The sequence below is a fragment of the Cavia porcellus genome, unplaced genomic scaffold (genome assembly GCF_034190915.1).
Source record: "Cavia porcellus strain 051 isolate PalLab524CR breed Dunkin Hartley unplaced genomic scaffold, mCavPor4.1 scaffold_17, whole genome shotgun sequence".
Taxonomy (NCBI): domain Eukaryota; kingdom Metazoa; phylum Chordata; class Mammalia; order Rodentia; family Caviidae; genus Cavia; species Cavia porcellus.
Window position 1 is genome coordinate 31045456 of NW_026947500.1, and position 27971 is coordinate 31073426.

Sequence of the window (27971 nt, forward strand, 5' to 3'; positions counted from 1 at the left end):
AACCAAGGCATGTGTCTTGCTCATTTCTCTGCTCTTCATCATCACTACCATGGCTATTGGCCTTCGTGTTTCTGTTGAGCGAGGGCTTTCTCGTGGGTCTGTTGGTGGTGCGTGGCTCTGAGCCCTGCTAGATGAGAAATGGAGGTTACTTGTGCTTCTAGCCTCTCTCCTGACCCAGCCCCACCTCTCTTTGGATTCCTCTCTGCCCATGTGCGGTCATCGCTGACCCAGTGGCGACAAAATGAACCTGGGCCCAGACCAATAAAATCTCCAAGACTGCGGAAGCCCCTAGGTATTTCACACTGTCCCCTCCTATCCACTTTGCAGTCTCCCTTTGGACAGTCCTTGCAACTGATTTGCTCTGATTTTCACTGTTAATATTTACAAAGGCCTTTTATCTCAGTAAACAAACACATTTCTAAGGGTACCAGAACCTTGTCATTGAGGGTTCTCTCCTCCACCCTTCCCCAGAAAGAATACCTAAGTCTGCATTGGTGTGGCAGGACTGGGAACGGAGATGAAACCACCATATACATATCTAGAGATGGCCATACATTCCTAAATTTTCTGGAAATACAGAAACACTGATTCCCAAACTCAGGGTCTTGGGGAACATTTCTGTAAGTTCTCTCCTTTTGCCTTAAAATTGGACCAATATTTTTCAAGATTCTTTTTTTTAAATTTTATTTAAGGAGAAAAAAGAAAAAAAACAGAAAAAGGGTACAAGTTATACAGAATTTCAGAAAAAACAAATAGTAGGAAATCACTAGTTAATTACATATTGTCATCTTAGAAATAGTTGTTCAAGTTACAAAATTAAAGCATATAGAGGGGACTTTCAGTGAGACTGCAAACAGTTTTGTTAAATGATCCAACAAAACTCAGTAATATGGTTATCTATCTTATACACTTAAATATATATGCAGTTATATCTTTTAGAGAACTTTCTTTTCCTTTCTTTTGTACAATGACAATTACACATTTTGGGTTTTATTACTCCCACAGTTCTTATTACTTTTTTTTTTGAAGAAAGTAAAACCAAATGTGACATACCAGGACAGAGTCAGTCAAATCAAAAGGATGGACATAATACATAATGTAAAAACAAAATACAAGGTGATCAACAATGGTTACCATAATGCCTCTTGTTATCTTAAAAAGAATTGCCTATATCATCAGTTATAATAAAATTGAACAAAACAGTAAAGAATAAGACCAATAGAACCAAAACATTGGAGACATTAGAGGACTTCAAAAGAAGATAATAGTCAACCAGAATGGGCTTCACAATGAATCTTATTGTCTTCATAGTTGTTGCCTATACTTTCAAACTTGGTACTATCAAGCATAACAGAATAGAGGAAAATCAGTCATAAGAAGATGGTGAGAGCAATACAGAGTTTCAAATCAAGTTAATAGGAAATCAAAGTTGGTTACTATAATATATCCTGCTATTTTTTATTTTCCCTTAATTAAAAGGATAAACATGAAAAAGTAGATAATAAAAAGGAGATTGAGATAAAAAAAAAAAAGAGGGCATAACAACAAAACAGTGCAGGTCAAACATAGCCATTTAAGCAAAATAGTGTTTCACCACAAGATAATCTCGACATAATAGTAGTTACCATAGTGTCTCTTCCCTTAAAATCTTTGGGTATGACTTCGTATACTGTAGCATCAAACATATCAAGACAATGTAAAACTGTTCAAGAGAAATGACAGTATTACAGGGTATTTAGAATCAACTAACAGAAAATGAACAATGGTTTCGGTATAATCTCCTTGTCTATATTTTTCAAGATTCTTGAGGCAATATTAATAAACTCTTTCAAATTATTTTTAAAAACATTTGTTTATTCATAGGAAATGCCAATGCACAAGAGAAGACATTAAATACCTTGAAAGTCTCCAGTTGTTTTTAGGAGCCCTGATGGTAATGGTAATATTGGTTATTCTGAGACTATATGAGTGTTTTGTGCAAAAAATCAAATTAATAACTAGTTTGTTTTCTCATTGTGAAGTTGATGTGCTTAATTCAAAGAAAAATTTCATTTTCCAATCAGACATATGAATATCTTATTGTTTTAAAAATAGGATTTGCTACTCCACTGAAAGACCTAGAAATAGTCACCTACCTAGTATAAATGAACTCGCATTGCACCAAGATTTATTTCTTTAAATACGATTTATTGTACCTAAACAGAACCTGGCTACTCTGGAGAAAAAGTCTCAAGGTAGACAAGATAAACCTGAAGTAACTTCTTATTCTAGAGATCAAGGAAGATAACCTAACCAGTAAGGTCAAACCAGCAAAACAATGATGTCAAATACGGACAGCAGAATTGCACACTTGGTCCATCTACATTTCAATTATTTCTACGCACTGACACATATCACATGTGTCTCAATCCAGGGCCAGAGAGAGAGCTCAACAGCACACAGCCTGCCTGGCAAGCACAGGTTTTGAGTTCAAGTCCCGGTACTGCTCCACAAAAAATGTCTCAACCTATAAAGATGTTGCATTGGCATAAATAACAAATACATCTCAACCTACTATGCACAAATAGTAATGCAGAAATTAAGCAAACTGCAAAACTTACTAACTGCCTTTAGAAGATGCTGAAAACCAACTCATTCTTTCACAATACTTGATAAACTATCTTATGATAGTCAAAAATGAGACAGATGTTCTGATTTTTAAACAGAGAAGAAATCATGAAATGAGAAATTCATCATTTTGTACCCCCATGAAAATAGTGGGTTTCAGCACTTAAAGGAAAACTTACAGCCTTATATGCATTATTAAAGTAAGAAGAAAGATTACTGGGTTCAAAATCCTTTTGTAGGACTAACAGAGGTCACACTAGAGAACCAAATGGAGTGGCAATTAGTACTAACCACACATCCTTCTTTTCTTCTCCTTCTTGGAACTGGTGGAGTACAAGGCCATGGTAGGAGGCACCCTCCATAAACTGCCTGGAAGTCAGATATGCCATCTGATTGCTTGAGCCAGGGGGTAAAAGCTTGAAATGCCCATTGTAGCTTTCCAGTGTCTTTTCCTCCTCCCATGGTGAACACTAAGGCTCTACCTACTGGCCAGAGAAAAGACACTTGAAAGGAGCCACCAGCCTTCTTTCAGAGTCAGGCAGGAAGAATAGGAATTAAGACTCTGTCCTGTTAATCTCTGACATTGGGCACTGGGGCATGGATTTGGGATAGCATAACCAGCCTATCCATTACCAAAACAGCAAACTGCCACCTTGGTTTATTGATCAGGGACTGGGTAGAAAAAGAGCTAGAGACTCTGCAAAGGGGATTCGTACACATTTGGTAAGTCTATCTAGGATCAGGTGTGGTAGAGGAACTCTGAAAACATGATGCTATTTGTGTGCTGATCACTAGGGCTTCAGTTAATAATGCATTATGAAGTTAGTCCCAAAGCACTGGCACACTTACAAACCAGAAGACAAGGAAGAGAAAGCATAAAGAAATTTGAGAAACTATAACTTGTCATGGTAATGACAACTCTTAACCAAACTAAAATGAGCCCATTTTAAATGTCCACCTCCAAGAGGTTGCATGATGACTGCTGAGGGTATAGGTGGCCCAAAAGGGGAAGTTGGACACACTGTTCCCCAGTGCTTGGGTTGGCGTTCCTTTCTGGCTGGCAGGCAGTTCCTGTGGGCAAATCACAGCCCTTCTGCACAAGAAAAAGTCCTCTTCAGGAAAGAGGGATGGAGCCAGAAGGGCAGGAGCACTTTAGTGCATCTTTGATTCAAAACTTTAGGGAAAACTTTATCCATGACCACGTTGGTAAATTATAGCTCAGGCTCGCAACTTCCTTCCTGTGCCATCAGAGACTATGTCTTTGTCTCTTGTGCAGAATTCTCTCCCCAGCCTTCAAGCCTTGGACAGGACCAGATTGTGCTATGGATCCTTCTCTCTCCTGCAAACTCAAATGTGTGTCTTGCTCCATCAGCCCTGCTTACCATGGTTCCTTGGCAGCTGCAACAAAACCCACCCCAGCTTGAAGCCCTTGTCCTCTCCCTGAAGCCAACTCTCTCTCCAGCTCTTCTTGTTATGTTAATGGTGGTCCCGGCCTCTGGACTGTGGTCTATCAGTCTCCAACCCAAATCCTAAAGCAAATACCATTGGTTCTACCCTTTAAACATATTTAGAGCCTGATTTGCCAATGCCTGACTGGTAATTTATCTAAGGACCACCTTCAGCAGCACACTTTATTCCCAAGTTTTCACCTTTTACTGCTCATTCTTTCATGTACTTTATAAACATTAACTTTTTCCCTCATCACAAACTCCTGTGAAATATGCACTCCTTTTATAAGAATTTACTTCTTTTGGATAGTTGTCAATTCACATAGTTCTAGATATTCATGGATTTTAGTTTGGATAATGGTGGATAGTTTGGAAAGTTGTTAGAAAGTACAGAGGGGACCTCAAATACTCTTCTCTGGTCTTTCCCAAGGTGGCATCCTAAAAACATCACCTGCATTCTCCCACCAAGATACTGACACGGGACATTTCCATCACTAGGGGATCATACTGTCCGAGGATAACCACTCCATGTCCTGCAGTCCCCTACCCAGTCCCCAGTCCAGCAACCCCAGACCTGTTCTCCCTTCCTGTCATTTTGTAGTTCAGGAATGTTGAATAAATGGAACCACAAGGTATGCAACTGCCTGGGATTGTTGTGAGGATCAGTGTTTACTGCAACTTATTGCTGAGCTGTGCTCCATAGTATAGGACTATGGTATGGACCAACCTTAGGACATATGGGCTACAATACACAAGGACCATGGACTTTTTAAATCATCCAGTAAAGGTGATTAAAGAACTTTATTGTGTTTCCAGTGTGTGGCTGTCATGACTAAAGTTCCTACAAATATTCACAGACATGTTTTTGTGTGAACAAAAATTTCTGTTCTTCTGGATACATAGCAAAAAGTGAGAGTCCTATTTTGTACTATATTTATATGTCTTGCCTTTTCTGAGATCAGATGAGACTGGTCATATTTAGGGTGTCATGGCCGTAGATAATGTCTTGATTTTAAGATGCAGAAAAATTATTTTCCAGATTAGCCAAACCATTCAGGTTTTCTGCATTCGCATCAGCATTTGGTGATGTTGCTATGTTTTAATTATGCCATTCTAACAGATGTGCCATGATATCTCATTACAGGTCTGTGCTTTGTTTTGTATGTATTGCTTTGCTTTTTCTTTCTTTTTTGCTATTGAGTTTTGAGAGTTCTCTATATATCCCTGTACCAGTCTTCTGTCAGATAATATTTTGGTCACGGTGCAGAATTTTTTTGAAAAATACTGCTGAATTCTATCAGTAGAATTTTTCCCTCTGCCAGTGGCTGGCAAGTTGAAATATAGGATAAGAAACAGAGCCTAGGTGTCTCATGATGGGCACGAAGTATAAATTGTCTGGGCCCCTGGAATCTGTATAATTTGCTTCTGTACTGCAGCCTGAGCCATCCTGACTGACACATCAAGTGGGTGACAGGCTGGTGAGTAAAAGATGCGGGTCAGAAACTTCCACGTGGAGACAAGAGTCTGCCTGTGTGAGTCGGGGTCCTTCTTTCCTTTTCCTCCCTTCCTTCCTTCCTTTTTCCTTCTCTTCCTCTCCCTCCCTCCCTTTCTTCCTTTCTTCCCTTTGTTTAATCTTTTGTTTCTTTGTTCCTTCCTTCCTTCCTTTTCTTCCTCTCTTCCTCCCTCCATCTTTTTTCTTCTTTCTCTCCTTCCCCTCTCCCTTATCCCTTCTTTCCTGTCTTTTATCCCTTCCTTTGTTTCTTCTTTCCTTCCTTCTTACCTGTGAGAACACCTGACATTTTAAAAATGAAAACAACAAACTATTAACAGAGACATAGAGCCACCAATATCCTCGGATGCTGCTTTTGAGGGTGGGTGTTGAAAATAGGACGACCATTTTCAAACAAGGTTTCTTGTAAAGATGAGATATGCATTCCCAGTGGGGCTGGGTATGCAACTCAGTGGTGGAGCTCTTGGCTTGCATGCACAAGGCCTTGGGTTCAACTCCCAGAACTACTCACACACAAAAAGATACGCATTTCCCAAAGTCTAGCAAGTGCAGTCCTCAGTATTTAACCGAGAGAAATAAAGACATAGATTCACACAGGAACTTATATAAGAATGTTCACAGAACATTCATTCAGATGAATGTTCACCATGTAACATTTTTCATGTGTGGCTTATTTTACTTATTATAATCTCAAATTGCATCCATTTACTTATGGTGCTTCAAATTTATCTTTCTTTGTGGCAGAATAGTATTCCATTGTGTGTATAGACCACACTTTAAAAAATCTATTCATGGTGCTGGGCACATAGGCTATTTCAAAGATTTCTGAGCACAAACTAAGGATCTATGAACAAGGGAATAGAGGATGCGCTGGGTTGGGTCTTCCCATGTATCACAACTCAGAGAAGATTGTGAACACAGAATAATGTTTTGGGTGACAGAAGCCAGTGTGTGCTTTGTGATTTACTTTATATGGAAGTCAGCAACAGCCACAGTCAACCAGAAGAGCTGCTGGCAGGAGGATGGGCTTTCCACGCAGTGGCATGAAGGCTGTGGGGTTCCACCTGAACACATGCTAAGCTGAACACAATCGCGTGGACATGCGAGACCCATACAATTCACTGGATGCAAATTTTACTGCAGAGTTCATTAGAAAGGCTCTTTGGCAGCCTTCAAAGAGAACACATAAAAATTATCTCAGTTGACTTCTGGGTGTTTTACAAGGACTTGCTGAGGAAAGCTGTACTGCTCGGGAAGGCTGTGGAGCCCAGCTCATGTAGGACAAGGCAGGTCCTATCTGTGGCTGGGGCAGGTAGGAAACCAGAAGAATTCACTTCACTTTGTTTTGACACTTTAACAAAGCATCTAGACTGGTCATTTGGGATGGTGTAACTGCAGAAGTAGTCGAAACCTTCAGCTACACTTCTATTCACAAAAATGATCATAATGAACCCATTTAGGCAGGGACTATAGACACTAGTGCCCAGGGGAATGGAGGATGTGGGTCAATGAGGAGAAATGAAAATTTTGGGATGAGGTTCTCCAGCCAGCAGGGCCATTGCTCCTGAGTCACAGTGTCAGCTGGGATACGTGGGAAGAGGGATTGATCCTTTTTTAACACAAGGGACATTTGCAGGGAAAAGACCAAGCTCAGAAACCAATGAGAGGACAGCTTGGCTTCAGTTAATAGTAGTTCACGAGACCAAGAAGAGATTAAAAATAACAATTGACTGCATGAAATAAGGTAAACAACAAAGGAAGTGATCATGTGTTCAATGTAAACACCTAGCCAGATATAAAGGCTCCTGGAGAAGTAGCCCCCACATCCAACACCATTCTCTCCATCTGTTCCTCTCACCTCTCCACCTCCATCACCAGAACCATGACCTGCTGTGGCTGTTCTGGAGGCTGTGGCTCCAGCTGTGGGGGCTGTGGCTCCAGCTGCTGCTGTGTGCCTGTGTGCTGCTGTGTGCCAGCCTGTTCCTGCTCCAGCTGTGGCAAAGGGGGCTGTGGCTCCTGTGGGTGCTCGAAGGGGGGCTGTTCCTCCTGTGGGGGCTGTAAGGGCAGTTGTGGTTCTTGTGGGGGCTACAAGGGTGGCTGTGGCTCCTGTGGTGGCTGCAAGGGTGGCTGTGGCTCCTGTGGTGGCTGCAAGGGGGGCTGTGGCTCTTGTGGGGGCTCCAAGGGAGGTTGTGGCTCCTGTGGTAGCTGCAAGACCAGCTGTTGCCAGTCCAGCTGCTGCAAGCCCTGCTGCTGCCAGTCCAGCTGCTGCCAGTCCAGCTGCTGCAAGCCCTGCTGCTGCCAGGCTAGCTGCTGCAAGCCCTGCTGCTGCCAGTCCAGCTGCTGCAAGCCTTGCTGTTGCCAGTCCAGCTGTTGCAAGCCCTGCTGCTGCCAGTCCAGCTGCTGCAAACCTTGCTGCTGTCAGTCCAGCTGTTGCAAGCCCTGCTGTTCCCAGTCCAGCTGCTGTGTCCCTATCTGCTGCCAATGCAAGATCTGAGACTTTGGGTACAAATCTCATTTGGGTCCTACAAATCTGGCTCTCTAGAAATGACTGGATTTGTGTCCTAAACTCCTGAAGAAACATTCTGGATCTATCCTATCTGAGCTACAGCAGCCTCCATCCAGCAGTGCAGTGATGGAGCATCCCACCTCCTGTGCTCTGCCCACCTTTCCTCCTGAATCTGCCCTGTTCCTTCCTGATTTCATCACTCCAACCTTCCCAGGCCATATCACATGCTGGGAGAATCCCCAATCTGGATGCCTCTGGCAGGGCTACTCTTCTTCCCTGCACCTGACTCCTGCTTCTTTTATCTTTATGTCACTCTGAGCTGCCTCAACTCAGACTGCTTTTAGAGTATATCTAGAGGACACAATGGCATGGGAAACCCCAGATCTGACTCCTGAGAACCTTCGCTTCTTTCTTGAATATAACCAACTTCCTTTTCCTTAACCAGCTTCTATTCACTCTTTGTTAAATGCTCTGAATCTATTGAATAAACACTCCATGACTCCCAAGAATTCATGTTGTGGTTGTTTGTTTTCGGCCTCTGTATTATTAGCTGTATCTCATGTCTTGTTCCCCACTGTCCCTTAGTTGGAGTTCTATCACAAGCTAATAAACCTCATGGTTTAAATAAACTGATTGTTTTATAGCTCAAGAGGCCAGAAGTCCAAGACCAGGCTGTCTCTCCTTGATTTATCGATACTATCTTGTTCCTGTGTCCTCACCTGATATGGTGCATTAAAAACTGGTGGTCAGTTTAACACCAGCTGAACTGAGTCAGCATGGCACTGAGGTGGTGGGTACCTGAGGACTGTCGCCTATATAAAAGGAGACCTGGAGAGGAAGAGTAGTGTTTCTGTTTGGTGCTATTGGTTCTCCTGTTGCCATGGGTTCTCCTGGAGGAGCTTGTCATGCCTCTTTCCTAACATAAATTTAGCCATTCTCATCATCAGAGGAGCCCGGGGTAGTTCACACTGGGGGTCCTCTGGTCCTTATGTTGAGCATTGCTACCTTGCTCCAGAGGGGAAGATGTTGTGCTGCTCAATCTCCAGGAAAAGCTTGTCACACTGGCTTCCTGATACGAAATTTGCTGTTATCGTCAGAGAAGCTCGGGACATCACTGTTGCTGAGGATGGCTGTGGTTCATTTCAGGGGAGCCTTGGTCCTTACTTTGAACATTGCTTCCTGGCTCCAGTGCAGAACACTCAGTCTACTGGCACAAACCTTTCATCCCACTGGCACAGACTTTCTGGCTTCCACTGCTGACCTGTGGGCCTACCCAGTAAATATCCATGAAACAAATTTGCATGAGTCATTGTCACAGGCTGTAGGCCCCCAGTTGGACTCATGGGAGGCATTTTTATGGGCTCATAGTTTTCAGCTGAACTTATCCAGGTTATTGCCATGGGATCCAGACCCTCACTGAATTTTTTAGGTCTTTAGTGTATGGACAGATATTCTGCACTTTCTTTGTATTTGACTCCTCGAGTGCCCATTATAAATAATACTATAAATTATGTATCCTGTTTTGGCTAGTTCTCTTTGCAAATCCCTGATTATGATAGCTGGTCACACCTCTGTGTATGTCTGTGCTTTAATTTCTTTATTCAGGACAACAGCCTATGAGATTAGGGTCACCATCTCCAGTGTGTCTACATCTAAACTTGTCTCTGTGAAGACCCTGTCTACATACGCAATCACTGGCTAATATGTCTTGTGACAGTGCTGTGGTTCATTCTGCAATAGCTACCTGGGCACAGGGAATCACATTCTGTCTCCAAGATACAGAGCTTGGGAGTATCCTGGAGTTAGCTTCCCCCTTAGTTATCATATTCTAGTTTCCCACAAAGATGTTCTTAAAAAGTGATTTTTTGTGAATTCTTGAACTAGTGAAAAAGTAACAAATCCTTAGAATCAACAGGCAAGCTAGTGCTGAACACAGAGGTGAAGAGATGGAGGTGCATTTCTCAGTGGATCAGAAGTTAGACCTTCCTCTTTACTGAGACTCAGGTGACCCTGAAATCAGTCTCAGGCTATGTGGTGAAATAAATCATCGTGAGCTGGCCTCCCAAGTGTTTGCAGCTGAATTTACGTCACCCCAAGTGGCCTGAGAAACTTAAATGTGACATGTCCTGGCTGCCATATCCAAGATAAATATATAGAGAAATCAAATCCCCTGTAAAGAAATCCACCTTTAATGAGAATCAGGTTCCAAGAGATGAAATTCCAAGAAGATTGGTTTACATTCACAAGTCGCAATACTAATACACAGAGTCATTGCAAGAGAGCCAACCAAAACCATGAAGAGAAAGACCAATTTTAAAAAAAGACCCCAGTTATCAAAATTATCGGGCATAAAGTACAAAAACAATAGCCAAAGCAATTAGACATGAGAAAGAAATAAAAGGAATAAGCATAAGAAAGGAAGAAAAATTATTGTTATTTGCAAATGACATGATACTCTACATTAAAAAACTCCCAAAACTCCATGAAAATACTTTTAGTTTTAATAACCAAATTCAGTAGGGTAGCTGGATACAAAATCAACACTCAAAAATCAATATGATTCCTGTACACAAATAACAAACTCACTGAGAAATTAGGGAAACAACACCTTTCACAGTAGCACTTCCCCCCAATGAAATACCTAGGAATCAATCTAATGAAAGAAGTATAGCACTCTGAAAAAGGAGATTAAGGAGGATGTCAGAAAATGGAAATATATTCCTTGCTTTTGGGTAAGAAGAAATAATAGTAAAATGAAGTTCTGATCAAAATTCCAACAGCATATCTCACAATTAGAAAAAACAACTCTAAAATTCATTTGCAACCAGAAGAGACCTAGAACACCAAGGCAATTTGGAGCAACAAAGACAAGGGGCACCATATCCTTGGCTTGAACTTATAGCACAAAGCTACTGTAATTTTAAAAAAAAATGAAAAGAGTATGGTATTGGCACAAAAACAGACCTGAGGACCAACGGAACACATTGGAAGATGCAGAAACAATTCCAAACATATTTAGCCACCTTATCTTTGACAAAAGAGCCAAATACCTTCACTGGAAGAAAAATAGCCTTTTTAAAAAAGTGGTGCTGGAAAAACTGGCTTTGTACATGCTAAGACTAAAACTAGATCCATGTCTTTCACCATCCACTAAACTAAAATCCAAATTAAAACAGAAACATTAAATCTGCTGGAAGATAGAATAGGTAGAGTTCTTGAAGACATTGATATAGGCAATTTATGAAAAAGAAATTCAATTGCACATGAGCTGTCATAAAGAATCAGCAACTGGGACCTCATCTTATTAAAAACTTGGGGTCAGGGGTTTAGCTCAGCAGCACAAGCATCTAACCTTGCAGGTGCGAGGCCATGAGTTCAATCTCTGGTATTAAAAAAAAAACTTTTGCAAAACAAGAAAAACCAACAACAGAATGAAGAGACAGCCCACAGTGTGAGAAAAAATTTTGCCAGATGTTCCTCAGACAAAAAACTATTATCTAGAATATATAAAGGACTCAAAAACATCAGATTCTCCAAATTTAGAGACTCAATCCAGTATGCACTTTGGAAATGGCTCAAGAAATAGAAGATCAACTGATAATGTGAATAAGAAGTAGTAAAGTATAAACATAAAGAAGCATCTTTGAACAAGAAATACAGATTTTTCTATAAATGAAAAACATTGCCAGGAGAACATGGCGGACAGATAGCAGCAGCTACGGAGGCTCTCTGAAAGACCCAGCTTAGAATTCAGGAATGGTGCAGAGTAAGGAATCATAAGCAACAGGAGATATGCCCCGCTGACCCAAGAATGAATTGGGCTGAGAGAAACCAATGGGAATGCAATCCTGGTGCTATAACAGGAACAGAAAAGCCTCAGTGTGGAAGTTGGAGCCAGTGCCATTGGAAACCGCGATTTGGGTTTCCCGCCGCCGCTGCTGCGTCTAGATTGGCTCAGCAGGGAGAGAGATGCGTGGAAGCTCTGAGAACAGGAATCGGTGAACGGAGTTGAAAGCAGGATGGGCGGGGAGCTGTGCATTGACCTGCGGTGAGTGAGAGAAACTGGGGCTCTTCCACAGTCTAGGAAACTCCAACAGAGGACATTCTGGGACCAGGCAGACTTGCAGGAACAGGGCGCTGCAGTGACTTCAGTCACGTATCCCCCTCTCAAGCAGGATTGGTGAGCAGTGCCTAGCCTATGTGATGCTGCTGGCTGAGACCCAGTAGGCTAGCACAACCCAGGTCCCAGCGCCTGAAGGTAGGTTGACCTGGAGGGGTGGGTCCCGCATAGCCTGCCTGATCTGCAACTTCCTGGTGTGGTGCGATGGGCGGGAACACCTAGCCAGCGCAATTCAATCAGACTGTGGCTGACAGGGAAGGAAGCTGGGCCTCCTATATACACTTGCATATATAAGGAACAAAGAATATGGGAAGAGGCAGCAACAAGAAAGCCTCCTCGGCCCCCAATCCTGAGGAAGAGGCAATAGCAGACACAGCACCAATAGATATAAAGTGCTATCTCCATAGATAGCACTTGCCTCATAGACAAGTTCAGGAATGAAGTTATTAATGACCTGAAGCTAGACATAAGCAGAATAGTTAGAGAAATGCTAAGCACCACCCAAGAAAAAACAAATGGTGGAATGGAAGAACAGAAAAAGAGGGGAGAATTGTTTGATGGAGAAAATAGAGAAAGCATAGAATACATGAAGCAGGTTCAAAGAGATTACGAGGAAACTAAAAACTCTATCGAAAACTGGCATAACAGCTTGAAAGAAACTAAGGACAGATTATCTGAACTGGAGGACAGACTTGTAATATGGGAGTGTGAACTGAAAAACTTCTTAAAAATAACAAAGAAACAAACAACAATAATACAAAGACTAGAAGATGATAAGAGGATCCATAACTTAAGAATTAAGAACATAAAAGAAGAAGTAGGGACACAAACAAATGAACTACAAAAGCTACTCACAGAAATAATCCAGGAGAATTTTCCTAATTTAGCAAAAGGTAAAGATACTCAGTTGTATGAAGCATACAGGACCCCAGCCACCTACAACCCAAACAGAGCAACACCCAGGCATATAATAATTAAAATTCCAGAAATCCAATACAAGAACAGAATACTAAAAGCCATCAGAGACAAGAAACAGATCACTTACAAGGGAACACCCATCAGAATTACAGCAGACTTCTCGACACAAACCATCAAATCACAAAGAGCGTGGGGGAAATAACTCAAGCTTTGAAAGATAATAACCTCCAGCCAAGATTGATATATCCTGCACAACTATCCCTGGAAATTGATGGAAAAACAAGGTGCTTCCAGGATAAAGAGGAACTAGGGGAATATGCAACCACCAATTCAACTGTACAGAGAATACTGCAGGATATTCTAAAAAAGAAAAATACGAAGAATCCAGAAATAGTGGCAGAGAGGCCACAATGAATGGAGCAGAAAACAAAATGAAGAAGACAAACTGACAACTAATGACAGAAAAAGAGCTCAACAGAAATGAGGCAGAGAAGACTGGATGATAGGAACAGCTATTTTGGAGAAAATGATGTCTTAAGAGGTAATACTGATTTAGTATCATCTTGTTTTGAAGTCTCATCAAGCTTTTGTTCTTCTCTCTCCATTGGTCTAAACAGGTTGTGTCTTATTGGATTTTATTATATATAATAGTGTAAGCAAAAAACTTTTATAGACAAGGAGATTATACAGAAACCATTGTTCATTTTCTGTTAGTTGATTCTAAATACCCTGTAATACTGTCAATCTCTTAAATGGTTTTACATTGTTTTGATATATTTGATGCTGCAGTATACGAAGTTATACTCAAAGATTTCAAGGAAAGAGACAATATGGTAACTACTTTTATGTTGGGATTATCTTATGGTGAAACACTATTTTGCTTAAATGGTTATGTTTTGATCTGCGCTATTTTGCTGTTATGCCCTCTTTTATCTCAATCTCCATTTTATTATTTACTTTTTTATTTTTATCCTTTTAATTAAGGGAAAATAAATAAAAAATAGCAGGATATATTATAGTAACCCACTTTGACTTTCCATTATCTTGATTTAAAGCCCTATATTGCTCTCACCATCTTGTTTTGACTGATGTTTCTCTATTCTGTTTTGCTTGATAGTACCAGGTTTGAAAGTTTAGGCAGCAGCTGTGAAGATAGTGAGATTCATTATGACGCCCATTCTGGTTGACTATTATCTATGTTTGAAGACCTGTAATTTCTCCAATGTTTTGATTTTGTTGGTTTCGTTCTTTACTGTTTTGTTCAATTTTATTATAACTGATGATATAGGCAGTTCTATTAGAGACAGCAGGAGGCATTATGGTAACCATTGTTGATCACCTTGTATTATGCTTTTACATTATCTATTATGTCCACCCTTTTGATTTGACTGACTCTGTTCTGTTATGTCACATTTGGTTCTCCTCTCTTCCAAAAAAGTAATAAGAACCGTGGGAGCAACAAAACCCAAAATGTGTAATCGTCATTGTACAAAAGAGAGGAAAAGAAAGTGCTCTAAATGATATAACTGCATGTATATTTAAGTGTATAAGATAGATAATGATATTACTGAGTTTTGTTGGCTCATTGAACAGAACTCTTTGCAGTCTCACTGTTGGAACGTCCACTTTATAAGCTTTAATTTTGTAACTTGAACAATTATTTCTAAGATGACAATATGTAATCCATTAACTAGTGATTTCCTACTGTTTATTTTTTTTCCGTAAATCTGTATAACTTGTACCCTTTCTTTGCTTTTTTTTCTTTTTCTCCTTAAATAAAATTTTTTAAAAAATTAGGTATGTTTAGACTGGGTGAAAAGAATTAATGAGTTAGGACTGGGATTTAGTTTAGCTCAGCGGCATAAGTGCCTGCCTGGCAAGTGTGAGGTCATGAGTTTGATCCCCAGTGCCAAAAAAAAAAAAAAAAAAAGAATTAATGAGTTAAAGATAGATACTAAAAATTACCTATCATTTAATGTTCAAACACAGAAAAATGGGATGTATGTAAAATAACTATAAAATGTCACAGATACTAGAGTAATAATATCATATTAAATGAAATAAATCAGATATGTAAGCTTAAATATTGCATTTATTCTCTTATATGAAAAACCCAATGTATAAACAAAGAGCAAAATGAAAGATAGCTAAAAGGATGTAAGGAATCCACTATGCTGGGACTTGAGGGACCAACTAAGAAATCAACTATCCAGCCTTCCTGGTAAGCAGCACAAGCCGCATATACCAAAGAGAGAAAAGCCAGCACCTCCCATGAGCCTACCAGTGCGCAGGCTAAGAATCAAACACCCCCCACTACTACCACCCCTCATCCCCATTAGCAACCAGATGGTTCCCAGGACAGCCTGAGTTGATAGCAACTAAGGTAAATATAGCGACTAAATGCTTGTATTGTTTGGTTGATTATGCAGGTCTGGGTGCAGAGGTCTGAGCATCTCTTGGAAGGATGACAGGATGCAATATAGCAAATATGGGGGATTTCCTTCTATCCTGTCTTTGAAATCAAATGTTGTTTTCACTGTTTTGTTTTGTTCTGACTAATAGTGAACCCTGGGTGAAGGGCAGAGTGCACATAATCATGCAGCCAGTCTGGGAACACACGATGCTGGACCCCAGACGACAGGGGTGGAGGCGCCTGGGGCAAGGAGGATGCTGAGGAGGAGACTGGTGGCACGCGGAGACCTCTGTCCTACAGCTGCGTTCCACTATTGTTTTGCTTTATTCAATATTGTTCCTATTGGTTTTATAGTGTTCTGTTTTTAGTGTGATTTTGCTATACCTGATGGAATCGACAACTATTGTGAAGACAGCAAGATATACTATAGTAGCTATTACTGTTTCCCCAGCATCCTGCTCTGAAGTTCTGTACCAGTTTCATTGCATTGTCCTGATTGGCTTTGTTCCACCTGGTTTTATTGTATTTTACTATCTTTAAAAATTTTTTAAAAAGGACATAGGGATATAAATCTTTCTCAACTGGGAAGGAGATCAAGAGATAGAGGGAAGGAAGAAGGATAGAAGGAGATAAGTAAAGAAAATAAGATGTGTTTTATATATATATAATATATATACCATATGTATATATCATATATATACATGTGTTTTATACATATATGTATATACCAATTCCCAATAAGTAATGTAAATATTATGTACTACATTTTCTAAAAAAAAAATTAAAAGACTTTAAGCTTTGTTCTCATATGCAGTTTAACGCAATAAAAATTTACCATTGCAAAAAGTAAAAAAAAAAAAAACACTTGAAAATAAAATTGACCCACATCATAAAAGAAGGGAAAAGGAAGTAAGAAAGGAAAGTAGGAAGGAAGAAAAAGAAAGGAAAGAAGGAAGGAAAAAAAGAAAGAAAGCCTAATACACACAGTAACTATACTTCCAGAGTTACTGTGGGAGAATTTTCCAGAATTTATGAAATGCTAATTTTTTGATTGATGAGTCCTGAATAAATGCATAAAAGTCACCTTAGGCTCAGCATAATGACCCAAAGAAAACCATCTACTCAGTGAATATTAGCCAGGCCTTGAGGATTGAGCAGTGAGTAAAACCAGCAAAATTCTGGCCACTGGGAAGGTTTTGTGTCCATGCATGGCACATCTGAGGGTGACCTACATCTGTGTGCACAGTATTCCTGTACCCACCACCTCTGTACCCTTGACAGTGCCTTACTTCCTGACTGGAGTGTCCTTCTTGTATTTTTGGTGCTGTTTGTCCTGCCTCCATCCTCCAGATTCCTCTCTCCATTTCATTTTCATCAGAGAAGTACTCATCCATGCAAAGATTTCAGGGCAGGATCCAGCTCCGCCCTGCTCCCTGGGACCACACTAAACTCCCTTCTACAATCATAGAGCTCACCTGGCACGAGGTCTGGTCCAAGGGGGAGCAGGGCTCTCACCTGCCCACTGCCCTCCTACTACTGTCACCATGTCACTGTCACATCAGGGAGGGTGTCACACCTGTGAGAACAGCCAGGAGCAGGCAGAGAGTGGCTGATAGTGATGGCTTCAGGTCACAGTGAGAGGGCACCACCTGAGATCATTGAACTGTCTTGTAGACGTGGGCCTTCCTATGAGGGGCCCTAGGGCAAGCATGGTGTTTGGAAATTATCTCAGGTGGTGCTCATGCAACGTTTGTATTTCCAGCTCTATTTTATAGAAGGTAAGCTAAGGGCAGGGGCCAATGGGACTATCTAAAGACAAAGGAGCAGAAAGAGCCCAGCCAGGAAAAGAGGATGAGAGTCCACAGGACAAACTTGCTTACAGGGACTAAGCAGGAGTCATTTTTCCTTCCTATGTGAATTCCACGAGGAAATGATCTCATATTCTTACTGCAAAATATATCAACATAAACAAACAACACAAAAGATGGCAGCACATGATGACAGAAGATGAGATAAACAAGGAAGTGACTGTGTGACCAGCCTCACACTGGGGATATAAAGCTCCAGGCCCAGGGCGTCCATACCTGTACACCTCTCTCAACATCTGCTCCTCTCACCTCTCCACCTCTATCACCAGAACCATGACCTGCTGTGGCTGTTCCGGAGGCTGTGGCTCCAGCTGTGGGGGTTGTGGCTGTGGCTGTGGCTCAGGCTGTGGAAGTTGTGGCTCCAGCTGCTGCTGTGTGCCCGTGTGCTGCTGCAAGCCTGTGTGCTGCTGTGTGCCAGCCTGTTCCTGCTCCAGCTGTGGCAAAGGGGGCTGTGGCTCCTGTGGTGGCTGCAAGGGTGGCTGTGGCTCTTGTGGGGGGTGTAAGGGTGGCTGTGGCTCCTGTGGGGTGTGCAAGGGGGGCTGTGGCTCCTGTGGGTGCTCCAAGGGGGGCTGTGGCTCCTGTGGCTGCTCCAAGGGCGGCTGTGGCTCTTGTGGGTACTCCAAGGGTGGCTGTGGCTCCTGTGGGTGCTCCAAGGGGGGTTGTGGCTCCTGTGGGGGCTGTAAGAGCAGCTGCTGCCAGTCCAGCTGCTGCAATCCCTGCTGTTGCCAGTCCAGCTGCTGCAAGCCCTGCTGCTGCCAGTCCAGCTGCTGTAAGCCCTGCTGCTGCCAGTCTAGCTGCTGCAAACCCTGCTGTTACTCTCAGTCCAGCTGCTGCAATCCCTGCTGCTCTCAGTCCAGCTGCTGTGGCCCTATCTGCTGCCAGTGCAAGATCTAAGTCTCTGATCCCAGACCCAGGAAACTGTCAGTTTCCAATTTCTCAAGAAGTGTTCCTGGCTGTGATCACACATTGAAGCTTCAGTCTCATCCCATGCCCCAGAATACCCTTTCCTCACTCTAGGGCCGGGCATTCATCACTTTGACTACAGAGGAAACATCATCGGCACCATCATTCCCTAATGGAAAGCCCATATACTCCCTCCTAATCACCATGGAGATGTGGGCTGTGCCTCTCAGTCTTTCTTTGAAGATTTTCAGATCTCCTGAGTCCTCTAGACCTTTCCCTGCCACTTCCAGCTCTTTGAGCTCAACACTGGCCTTTGACATGTACTTTCTTTGTTCTCTGCATATTTTCACCTGCACAGGGCTCTGACATCCTTAAATAAACCTCTCCCCTCTGCACACAATGTACTTCTTGGAGTGACTTTTTTTCTAGTTTCTATCTAACAAATGATTACAGGCTCTGCCTATCCCCTGACACTTTGATCCAATACTAATTCATACACTGACAGTGACCTGCTCTGTGCAGATTCCATGCGAGTCCTGACCATGAGGAAGCCATGCTTCTCCTCCCTCAGAAAGGGCAGCCGTGGGTCCACACTGCAATACATCCGGAAGCAACAGAAAAAGACCTCCGAGAGGAAAGAATCTGTGTGAGGTGGGATGGGAAGAGGAGGGGGGAAGTAGTCTGGGAAGGGATTTCCCCATGTAGAGACACCAGGAAGGCCTGGGGGCTCAGAGAGGCCCGTGTGAGGCCAGCTGCATAAGGCAGTGGGGAAGACTCAGGCTGGTTGGTCAGGTCAGGTCATTTGCCCTCTTCATGCCTCCATTTCCCCATCTGTAAAATGGAAATCCATCCATGTCTGTGTAAGTGTGTTATAGTGAAGATTAAAAGACTAAACCATGCAAAATCTCCTTTATCCTTCCAGCCATACACATGCCCAAGTCAGCATCACCAAAAACAAGTCTTGAGAAAGCGATGCAAATAGGAAGGATACACAAGGTGCTCGCTGCAGAGGAGCTGGTCTTTCCACTGATCACTGAAAAGCCATGGAGGACTGAGTTGGGGTATTCTGAAGCTTTCCATGGTTAAGTGGGGATTGTTGAAAGCTTAGGTGACCACAGTGGCCTCGCAAATGGTGCAGTAGAGTGAGCAGAGCTGTGGTTGATTTTACAGGACCAGCATTTGTTTAGGTGTTTATGAAGAGCCCTGAGTGTGGGACAAGGGTCTCAAGTGGCCCTAGTAATGTTCCCACTGAGAGGATTCTATTGCAAGAGAGAAATGAGTTAAGAGATGTCTGAGTGATCTAAGACACTCAGTGTCTGAGTGGGGCAACAACCCACTGCACACTTGGAGATTTAAAACTATGCAGTTTTTTTTTTTTATTTAAAGAAAAGGAAACGAAAAAAAAAATACATGGAGATTAAAGAAAAAAAGGGTAGAAAAATAATACTAAATTACAGACAAACAAAAGGTAAGAAATTGCCAGTTGATAAGTTACAAATTGTCTTCTTCGAAATGGCTGTTTAGGTTATAGAATTAAAGTATTTAGAATGACATTCAAAAAAGTGACCCTACAAACCATTCTGCTCTATGGCCGAACAAAAGCTCCGTAATATGATTATCAGTCCCACCTATTTGTTTTACATCTCTAAGAGGATAAGGTTAATCATATCAAAACAGAACAGAACATTTAAAAAAAAAAATAAAAAACAATTTAAAGAAACACAGATTTCAAAGCAAGTCCACCGGAGATCTACCTTATCCAACTGTCTCTAGCCTCTTACAAATAGTTGTCCCTAACTTCACCCACTTTCTATACTTATTGCATATTATAGAACTAATCAAATCATTACAGGATGATGGAGTCTCTTTAGGTCCTCAAGTTCCAAATTAGGGAAGACATTTCCAACTACCATCGCATCTCTCATTCTCTTTGTGATAGCCGTCCCCATCTCTGCATATGCTGAAGTTGAGCTGAAGAAACCAGTCCAGAGTCATTTTAATCAGCAAGCAATAGGTTGCTAGAATTTATATTATAATGCTACAAAATAAGCCTCGGGTTTTTCTGGTCTCTTCCTCAGAGTATTTGTTCCTATCCTCTCTGTATTATAGGGAAAACCAAGTCATAACAAGACAGCGAAACAATTTCCTAGATAAACATGCAATGGATAAGACTTACAAAACTATAATATAAATGATCTTCCGTAGCTACTATGTTTTCTCTTGTTATTTTCAATAGATTTGTCGACAACACTGGCTTATTATAGTTAAATATACTATCACCTATTTTTATAAAAACTTATCTTTGACTGCATTGTAGTATTTGAGAGCTGTTACTGATTCATACCAGTATGGATATCCTTTACATCCTGTCATGCTCAGAGTAGTTTCCTCTACTTTTAGGGTTGATTCTAACACGCATACGGATTTCAAATAGGATCAGTCAAGGCCAACCAATAGTCTTATGATTCAGATACAATTAAGATCAGTCATAGTAAGACAATGTAAGTAATACAGGATTTCAGCTTAAGTCAATAGGAAAGTAAGGATGGTTACCATGGTATAACCTGCTATTTTTGGTTCTAGAGGTCTGTGTCCTCAAATCTGATATGAGTGGACAGACCAGAACAAATTTAATTCAATCTAAATATGGCACTAGGACTACTGTGTCTTTTAAATCGTTATACACCATTAGCAATGACCTCTGCTTTTTTTTTTTTAAATATAGTTTCAGAGCTGTCTCTACCAAAGACTAGCTTACCGTCTCTGCCTCATGTCTGCTACTCCACTTTTCTGCTATAATTTGTCCACCTTATTCCCTCATTCCATGGTCTGCCCCGTACACTGAGGCCTCTCTGCCACTGTAGCTGTAATCCTGATATCTCTTCCTACTATGCAGTTTTTAATCTCACCGTGTTTGTAGGTCCAAAGTTCAGGTGAACGGACTTTGGACCTGGGTCCTGTCCCCAGGAATCCTGAAGCCATCGGTTTGCCAGCTATGCCTGTGCCCTGCCAAGCTCATTCAGGTTATTTGATGTTCCTCATAATGACAGGATTGAGGTCTCCATTTTCCTATGGGTTATCAGCCACGTGACGATCCTCAGTAGCTACAGGTTCCTTGTCCTGTGACCCACTCCACTGGCCATTGCTTCCTTCCTGGCCAGCAAGGGCTAGGTCTCTCCACATTTTTTCTTTGACAGCTAAGGCTCTTCTTGAGCTCACAGTGAGGACAAATCCATCCAGGATAATCTCTCTTGAATAAGGGACTTTAATACCATCTTCAGATGTCCTGTCTGCCATTGAACAGATTGTAGTCACAAAGATGACATGTCACACTGATGATACACTTTGTTCTTGCTCAAAAAGGAACAGTATTAGTCAGCTTCCTTTCCCTGTAACACAACTCCTGCGAAAATCAACTTAGAGGAGCAAAAGTTTATTTTGGCTCCTGGTTTCAGAGGTTTGAGTCAGTGGGCTGCATTGCTTTGGGCTTGTGGCAAGGCAGAACATCAGTGTTAGAAGGGCATGGTAAGTGAAAGCTGTTCATGTCATGGCAGCCAGGAAACAGAAAAAGCTGAAGAGGAAAGGCTTGTGGACAAGACATAGTCCTCAAAGGAACATCCCACAACCCACTCGCTTCTCCAAAGCCCCTCCTGCTAAATTTACACCATCTCCAATATTGCTACCAAATTATGAATCCACCTCTGGATTAATCCCAGAGCATTCTGGGGCCCTCATGATCCATTCACCTTCTGAAAGGCCAGTCTCTGAATATTGCTTCAGGGGAACCAGGGTGAATACTGCTTCAGTTCACCATGTGAGCATTTTGGAGGGTGTTTAAGATTCAAAACATAACAGAGGCTGTACAGGATAAGTCTTTGAGGCTTGTTTGCATAATTCTGAGTGGAAAAGGAAAGTGATGCCTGGGAAATAAGGAGAAGTCACATTCATGTCATCCATAGGACGTCCAGATGGAGGCACCCAGAGAAGTTGTACAGGTCTAGAGAGGAACACACAAAAACGTATTATGTATCCATATGATAGCAATGGATTATTAGAAATAAAGATTTAAAACACCATACAAGGGGTGATCAAAATATACAGTGAATGTTTAAATGTTTAAAAACTTATTGCTGTAAAAAATACAATGCCATTAACTCCCTCAAAATACTCATTTCAAATACATTTATCCCATATTCTTACCACTTTTTGAAGCAGTACTGGAAATCCTCTTTTGTATCTTTACTAGCTATGATAAAAATGCTGGAAATACTCTTCACAAATGCCATTCAAAGGAAAGACAGGCTCGAAAAAAACGATGTGGTGTGTCCTTATCTACCTTATGTACTGAATCAGATATCACATGACTTTTGACTCTTTTCTAATGTCAAAATGAACATCAAAAATAAACATTTTGAAGAATTCACGATATCTAGGCAGCCACCACAGGGAAACTCACAAAAAAGCACCTCGAAAACTGTTCATAAAGTGGCAAGAAAAATGGGATAATGGTGTTCAATATGAGACAGAGAATTTTGTGGGTGAGTAAAGGCATTGTACCTTTTACTGTAATGATTTTTTAAAATTTAAAAATTAAATGTATTTTTCAGTCAGCCCTCATCTCTGTTACAGTCACTCCAAAGTACACAAACATGAATTTAATAATAAAAAAGCAAAACAACACAAGCAAAGGACAGGAAGAAGCATTTCACACACACACACACACACACACTATATATATATACATATATATATATATGTATATATATATATATATATATATATATACATATATATATATATGGGCAAGGGGGAAAAAAAGCCCAGGAATATCCTTTTATAGGTAAATGGATGCACCTTGAGAACACACTCATTGGTGAAATAAATAAGACACATATGTGTAAACATAGTGTTGTTTCAGCAGTGTGAAACAATAAAACAAAACAAAAATATGTGTATGTATATGTTTATAAAAATAGTTAAGACAGTTATACTACCGATTTCTCTGAGTTCACTAAAGAGAAAGGTTTGTACTGGTGTTGTTCAGACAGTTGAAGGCACATGTCTGTGCTCTGGGTGAATGATTTGTGGATGACAATGTGCAATACAGGTACCATTGCTACCCTCAATTGACATGCTTTGAAATGTAGTTTTCTTTTTCTTCTTCCTCTTCTTCTTCTTCCTTTTCTTCTTCCTCTTCCTCTTTTTTTCCTTTTTCTTTTTTCTTCTTCTTCTCCTGCTTCTTCTTCTTCTTATTCTTCCTCTTCTTTTGTCTTTCTTTTTATGTTGAATAAGAAAGATTTTTTTAAAATGCCCAGGAATAAATGTTCAGCACCAACAGTCTTCAGGAAAATGCAAAACTAGAGGGATAATGAAGTATCACCACATGGCTATTAGAACATCAAATAGAAACTTGCCATACAGTCATATAATGGAACAGGATTCAGCAGTAGAACTGAGGGTCTATGGATGGAAATCACAACTAAGATGGATCTCTAGAAAGTTATATCAAGTAGATAAAAAGGCCAATCTAAAAGAGTTGCATACTGTATTATTCCACACACACATAACATTCCCAATATGTCAGACATGCAGTAACTCAGTATGTTGACTGCAGTAGAAGTTCTTTGAATTCTCATTGGTGGTGAAATTTCATAGGCCTGTATGTGAAAAGATTCTTATAAAAACTGATGAAATCCAGCGGCCAGGGATATAGCTCAGTAGTGCAGTGCTTGCCTGACAAGTGCAAGGTCCTGAGTTCAACTCTCAGTACCCACCAAGCTAATAAATACATAGATAAATAAATAAATAAAACTGATGAAATCCAAATAATGTCTGTGGCCGAGCTGACAGTGTTGTGCTGCCATCCACTTTCTATATTTAGGTAAAATACTGTGGTTAAGAAAAAGGGTATAATCTGAAATGGGTAGTTGACATTTAATAGGGACAACATTTTGATTTGGAAAGATAAAAGAATTTTGGAGACAGTTTGCTTAACACTCATTGTGAATGTGCTTGCTGCCACTGAATGGAACCCTTATTTAGATAGTGAATGTTACATGTTTTGTATAATTTTCACAATAAGAAGATTCCATCACTGTGGAGCAGCTGAGTGGAGAATGCACAGGAAGCTGTACTGTCTTTGCAGCTTATGTAGGTTTTCAATAATTTCAAAGCTTTATGTCCCTTGGTTGCGACTGGTGAGTCATCTGGTCATCTATTCCTGGCTCTCCATTTTTAAATGACAGATCAAATCACCTACCTCTGCTCATCCAGTGACTCCATCCAGCTTTTACCCTACTCAAGCCCCTTCTCTTTATGCTGAGAGCAGCTTGTCCCATCCTGGGGCAAACAGCATGAATGTCCCCCCAAACCCAGCTCAGCCTATGAGCAACCAGTGCTCAGACACAGATGAGGTGGAGGCCCAAAGTTCTGCTTATTTCCCCTCAACTCCCAAGGCTGGGCCTTATTAGGGGCCACCCAGCCCTGTCTATATTAGGAGCAGCCTTTGAAAGAGTCAGAGGTCTGTCCTCAGGCTCCTGGCTTGACCTCATTCAACACAGAGGCAGAAAGAAGGCTTGAGAGTGAGGAGGAGAGCTCCTCCAAGTCCAGGGCAGGTCTCTGCTCTGGGCAACATTGTCTCAGATGCAAGTTCTGTTCAGCATCCTCTTCATACCACAAGCCCTTGACACTGGAAGAAGACAACAGGAGAGGCTTTGGCCTGGCCTGAAACCTCATCTCTCCATCTGTCTATAAGCCCGCTGGACCTACGCAAGTCACTCAGGTGTTACCTGATATCTCCTGTTGTTATGACTTTTCCACATCTCTTCTTGGAAGCCACAAGGAGCCTCAGAACAGAAGGCTAGAGGGAGTGAAGAGCAGAGATCACCTTTGAGGTTCCCTGAGGCCTACCCTGAGGTCAGGGTAAGGGTCCTGGGTAGGGCAATGTCTGCAGGGACAGACACATGCTGAAGACAGAAGCTCAGGTGACAGCAGAAGGGTTCATTTGCTGGGAGTTTGATCCAGACTGTGGCTGTATTAAGAAGTGGCAGGACTATTAAGGAGTGAGACCTAAGAGTCTCACTCCTTAAGTCCATTAGGTCATATAGGACATTGCCCTCAGAAGAGATTAAGGTAGGACTCATGAAACTTGGTTAGTTCTTATGAGATCGTTGTTATAAAAGAGTAAGTCTGACTCTTCCCTGGCTCTCAGGCTTCCTATCTCCATGATCTCTCCAGCCATATGAGGCACAGTCAGGGGGCTATGGCTAGGACAAACTCTGCTGCTTAGATTTTTAGCCGCCAAAGCTGTGAGCTGAGTCAACCTCTTTTCTTTATAAAGTATCCTGCCTCAGATATTTCATTATAGCAACAGAAAACAGACTAATAAAGTAGCAAAACAGTTTGAGTCCCCAAAGTCTGAATGATGGAATCCAGAGATAAAGAAAGCAGATTTACCTCTGAGATGACAAAATGGCAGGTGTGCTTGTCCTGGCTGAGCTGATGGAATTTGGTTTTTTGTTTTTTTTTTTTTTTTTCGTATTAAACATACTGTCTTTGCACTATAGAAATAGATAAAATAATTTTAAAATAAGCATAAGGCTATGGAGTGTTGTAGTTTATGTGACCCACAGTAAAATCCAAAGTTTTTATTGTCCGTAAAACCTACCACACTTTAATAAAGGGGTGCACATGAAGAGATAATTGCAGGACTGGTAAGGGATGCTGTTAAGCAATTCAAAGCAATTTCTTTTGTAGGTTAACTCTTTAACTCAGAGATGAGAAGATGGGGGAGGGGAGTACAGAAGGACTGTGAGTAGCCTTCTACCCACCTCTGTGGACACCACTAGGAGTTGAATATTCCAGAAAACTGATGATTGGAGCACAACATGGCACTTTGGTATGATAAACAACAATACTGACTATCCAATGGGTCCCTTCAAGGAGGAGGTGAAGGTTTGCACGTGGCAGAGACACATCAAGAGCACCTCACTCCAGGAGGTTCCCAGAGGAACTGGACACTGAGGGCCTAGACAGGAAAAGAATGTGTCACAAGATAAAGCAATGTTTGTGCTATTTTAAATGACAGAATTTCCTTAGAGAAAACAAAAATAGATACAAGGAAGATACCTTGTGCCCATCAGGACCCCAGGCAGGTATATAAGGTTCTGACCCAGGTGCCTCCACATCCACACACCTCCCTCTCCACCTGCTCCTCTCACCTCTACACTCCATCACCAGAACCATGACCTGCTGTGGCTGTTCCGGAGGCTGTGGCTCCAGCTGTGGGGGCTGTGGCTCTAGCTGCTGTGTTCCCGTGTGCTGCTGCAAGCCCGTGTGCTGCTGTGTGCCAGCCTGTTCCTGCTCCGGCTGTAGCAAAGGGGGCTGTGGCTCTTGTGGCTGCTCCAAGGGGGGCTGTTCCTCCTGTGGGTGCTCCAAGGGGGGCTGTGGCTCTTGTGGCTGCTCCAAGGGAGGCTGTGGCTCTTGTGGCTGCTCCAAGGGGGGCTGTGGCTCCTGTGGCTGCTCCAAGGGGGGCTGTGGCTCCTGTGGGGGCTGTAAGACCACCTGTTGTAAATCTAGTTGCTGCCAGTCCAGCTGCTGCAAGCCCTGCTGCTGCCAGTCGAGCTGCTGTAATCCCTGCTGCTGCCAGTCCAGCTGCTGCAAGCCCTGCTGCTGCCAGTCCAGCTGCTGCAAGCCCTGCTGCTGCCAGTCCAGCTGCTGCAAGTCCTGCTGCTGCCAGTCCAACTGCTGCAAGCCCTGCTGCTGCCAGTCCAGCTGCTGCAAGCCCTGCTGCTGCCAGTCCAGCTGCTGTAATCCCTGCTGCTGCCAGTCCAGCTGCTGCAAGCCCTGCTGCTCTCAGTCCAGCTGCTGTGTCCCCATCTGCTGTCAGTGCAAGATCTGAGGCTCTGGACACAGACCTTTTATTACCCTCTACAGCCACACTCTCCACACAGCACTTCTCCAAATGCCAGAGTCACCTATAAGTCTTCATCTTCCAAGTGATAGAAGTTGCTTCTCCAGACTGATGGGGAGCCATATCTCTTGATATAAAAATATGCCTCTCACTGGTAGCATTAGATCTTCCTGCTGTGCTCAGTGAATCATGCCTCTTCTCCCTCTACTTCCTCTTTCCTGTCCTTGGGACCTTGACACACATGGGTTCTGACCTCCCCTGGATGATTATGGAGTGCTGGAGTGGCCAGCAGCTTGTGGGACCTGACAACCTGAAGCTGTGAATTCCTTTTCCATCAATTACTCGTCCATTTCAGGAACATCACTACCTGCTCATCTCAGGCCCTCTTGCAATCTGTATGACAAGGCATAAACTGTACCCTTGACATCCTTAAATAAATATCCCCACTCATTGCACTGTTTGTGGTGGCTCTTTGTTCTACTATCTGATCAGCAGAAGTCCCCTAGCTCCTACCCTGCCTCCTAGAGACCCCTAGTTCAAAATATAATGAGTTCTTCTGCCCATCTGCTCCTGGAGCCAGTGCACTGTGCCCCCATTAGTCAGGCTGGGTCCAGGAGCCAAGGGCAAGAGAGCACGAGCTTCAGGGTCTCAGAGCCTGCTGGAGAATCCTGAAACTGAGGCAGCAAAGATCACAGAATACAAGTCCCGTGGTGGAACTTTGCTAAGGAGATTCAGGCCACAAGTTCTAGATGACTCCATAATGGCAA

General features: G+C 42.1%; 3 protein-coding genes across 3 annotated transcripts; all 3 read left to right on the top strand.

Moving 5' to 3' along the window:
* Positions 1–7405: 7405 nt before the first annotated feature.
* LOC101788038 (keratin-associated protein 5-4-like) lies at positions 7406–8572 on the top strand. The gene has a single exon (XM_013145973.2). It carries the CDS (start codon positions 7448–7450, stop codon positions 8057–8059), a length of 612 nt encoding a protein of 203 aa, XP_013001427.1. The 5' UTR covers positions 7406–7447; the 3' UTR covers positions 8060–8572.
* A 9047-nt stretch (positions 8573–17619) lies between these two features.
* On the top strand, positions 17620–18693 carry LOC106026239 (keratin-associated protein 5-2-like). Its single transcript, XM_013145972.3, has one exon. It carries the CDS (start codon positions 17664–17666, stop codon positions 18282–18284), a length of 621 nt encoding a protein of 206 aa, XP_013001426.1. The 5' UTR covers positions 17620–17663; the 3' UTR covers positions 18285–18693.
* A 7803-nt stretch (positions 18694–26496) lies between these two features.
* Positions 26497–27652, top strand: LOC106026233 (keratin-associated protein 5-5-like). Its single transcript, XM_013145934.2, has one exon. It carries the CDS (start codon positions 26536–26538, stop codon positions 27190–27192), a length of 657 nt encoding a protein of 218 aa, XP_013001388.1. The 5' UTR covers positions 26497–26535; the 3' UTR covers positions 27193–27652.
* The last annotated feature ends 319 nt before the right edge of the window (positions 27653–27971 follow it).